Raw genomic sequence first — 2,500 nt, forward strand, 5'->3', positions numbered from 1 at the left:
TCTATCTATCTATCTATCTATCTATCTATCTATCTATCTATCTATCTATCTATCTATCTATCTATCTATCCATCCATCATCTTTTCATCCATCCATCATTCATAACATTGTCCATAACTTTATAGAAATGGTCCACAGTGCAACCAGGTTGTTAAGTCTGTCTCACTGTCTCTGTCTGTCTGTCTTTCTCCCTGCCTGTCTGTCTGTCTGTCTGTCTGTCTGTCTGTCTGTCTTTCTCCCTGCCTGTCTGTCTGTCTCCCTGCCTGTCTGTCTCCCTGCCTGTCTGTCTGTCTCCCTGTCTGTCTGTCTGTCTGTCTGTCTGTCTGTCTCCCTGTCTGTCTGTCTGTCTGTCTCCCTGCCTGTCTGTCTGTCTGTCTGTCTGTCTCCCTGCCTGTCTGTCTGTCTGTCTGTCTGTCTCCCTGTCTGTCTGTCTGTCTGTCTCCCTGCCTGTCTGTCTGTCTGTCTGTCTGTCTCCCTGTCTGTCTGTCTGTCTGTCTCCCTGCCTGTCTGTCTGTCTGTCTGTCTGTCTCCCTGACTGTCTGTCTGTCTGTCTCCCTGTCTGTCTGTCTGCCTGTCTCCCTGCCTGTCTGTCTGCGTGTCAGATCCCAGCAGACGAGGTGTGCGGTTGTCCTCTGGTGAAAGACGTCTTCGAGCCGACGGGGGAGTTCTGCCGTCTGTCCAAGAGGAAATGCAACAAGCATTACTGCTGGGAGAAGCTGCGCCGCGCCGAGGTCGACCTGGAGAGAGTCCGAGTGGTAAACCGCTGTCTGTCCATCTGTCTGTCCATCTGTCTGTCCATCTGTCTGTCTGTCTGTCCATCTGTCTGTCCATCTGTCTGTCCATCTGTCTGTCCGTCTGTCTGTCTGTCTGTCTGTCCATCTGTCTGTCCATCTGTCTGTCCATCTGTCTGTCTGTCCATCTGTCCATCTGTCTGTCTGTCTGTCTGTCTGTCCATCCGTCCATCTGTCTTTCCATCCGTCCATCTGTCTGTCTGTCTGTCTGTCCATCCGTCCATCTGTCTGTCTGTCCATCTGTCTGTCTGTCTGTCTGTCCATCTGTCCATCATCCATCCATCCGTCCAGCTGTCTGTCCATCTGTCCATCATCCATCCATCCATCTATCCATCCATATAAACTCTCAACAATTAACATCACAGTAATGGCTAGAGAACAGAACATAATCCTCTCTCTCTCTCTCTCTCTCTTTCTGTCTCTTTCGGTCTGTTTGTCTGTGTCTGTCTCTCTGCCTGTCTCTGTCTGTCTCTCTGTCTGTCTGTCTGTCTCTCTGCCTGTCTCTGTCTCTCAGTGGTATAAGCTGGACGAGCTGTTTGAGCAGGAGAGGAACTTGAGAACAGCGATGACGAATCGAGCCGGTTTATTGGCTCTGATGCTGCACCAGACCATCCAGCACGACCCAATCACAACGGACCTGCGCTCTGCCAAGGACAGGTAGACAGACAGGTAGACAGACAGACAGGAAGACAGGTAGACAGACAGACAGACAGGTAGACAGACAGACAGGAAGACAGGTAGACAGACAGGAAGACAGGTAGACAGACAGACAGACAGACAGAGCTCTTCTGTTTTTAATATGTGTAGCTCGGTTGATATCAGTATTATCTCCTCAGTCTTCTTTAACGTTTCTATACTATTTTAATCCTAAAGAACTACACTACCCAGAATTCCCCCAGACGGAGACCTGCACCACTACAGTCCAACAGAATCAAGTGCTCGGTAATTTATAAAACAACTCGGCATTATGAGGTAAATACAGAGAATATGTGATGTTTATATAATGCAATACATGTCGAATCCTTTCACAATAAGAGCTCATGGCAGGTTGTTCCAGACAGGAAGTGATCTTCATGACTAAATGCATCATTACACCTCATTAATATTAATAACTAACTCAAATGGGATGCTAAACTCAACACAACACTACGATTTCATCATCCAAAGGGACATGTAGAGTTTTGAGACGTGCTTTTATTTCAAAACTAAAATATTTGTTACTGTTTTCTTTGTCTCATATCGTGTCTCACTCGAGGCCCGCGGGCCAAATCCGGCCGCTCGCAGGTTTAAATACGGCCCGCCTAGTTTTTGTTGTTTTTTACAACGTTTTGACGCTTTTTTGGAGGTTGACGTCACTTTTGCCGACACTTTTTAAAAATATTTAGTCTGTCATGAGTTGAGATTTCTGAAGTTTTTGGGCTCATTTTACAAAGTTTTCTTTCTAAGTTTTTGCCACTTTTCCGACGTTTTTTTAAGGATGTTTTTGTCACTTTTTCCGACATTTTTTTGGATGATTTTGTCACTTTTTCCAACATTTTTTCGGATGTTTTTCTCACTTTTTCCAACATTTTGTTGGATATTTTTCTTACTTTTTCCGACATTTTTTCGGATGTTTTTTTTAACTTTTTCTGAATTGTTTTCAGATGTTTTTGTCACTTTTTCGGAAATATTTTCTTACTTTTTCCGAAATTTTTTCAGATGTTTTTCTC

At 44.9% G+C, this 2,500-nt stretch overlaps 1 protein-coding gene across 1 annotated transcript; it reads left to right on the forward strand.

The window, feature by feature from the left end:
• The first annotated feature begins 127 nt into the window (after positions 1–127).
• On the forward strand, positions 128–2,136 carry LOC117948325 (CXXC-type zinc finger protein 1-like). The gene is made up of 4 exons (XM_034877914.1): positions 128–139; positions 603–755; positions 1,306–1,460; positions 1,553–2,136. The coding sequence occupies exons 1-3, from the start codon at positions 128–130 to the stop codon at positions 1,450–1,452; spliced, it is 312 nt and encodes a 103-aa protein (XP_034733805.1). The 3' UTR covers positions 1,453–1,460; positions 1,553–2,136.
• The last annotated feature ends 364 nt before the right edge of the window (positions 2,137–2,500 follow it).

This window comes from Etheostoma cragini, chromosome 7 (genome assembly GCF_013103735.1).
Source record: "Etheostoma cragini isolate CJK2018 chromosome 7, CSU_Ecrag_1.0, whole genome shotgun sequence".
NCBI lineage: Eukaryota > Metazoa > Chordata > Actinopteri > Perciformes > Percidae > Etheostoma > Etheostoma cragini.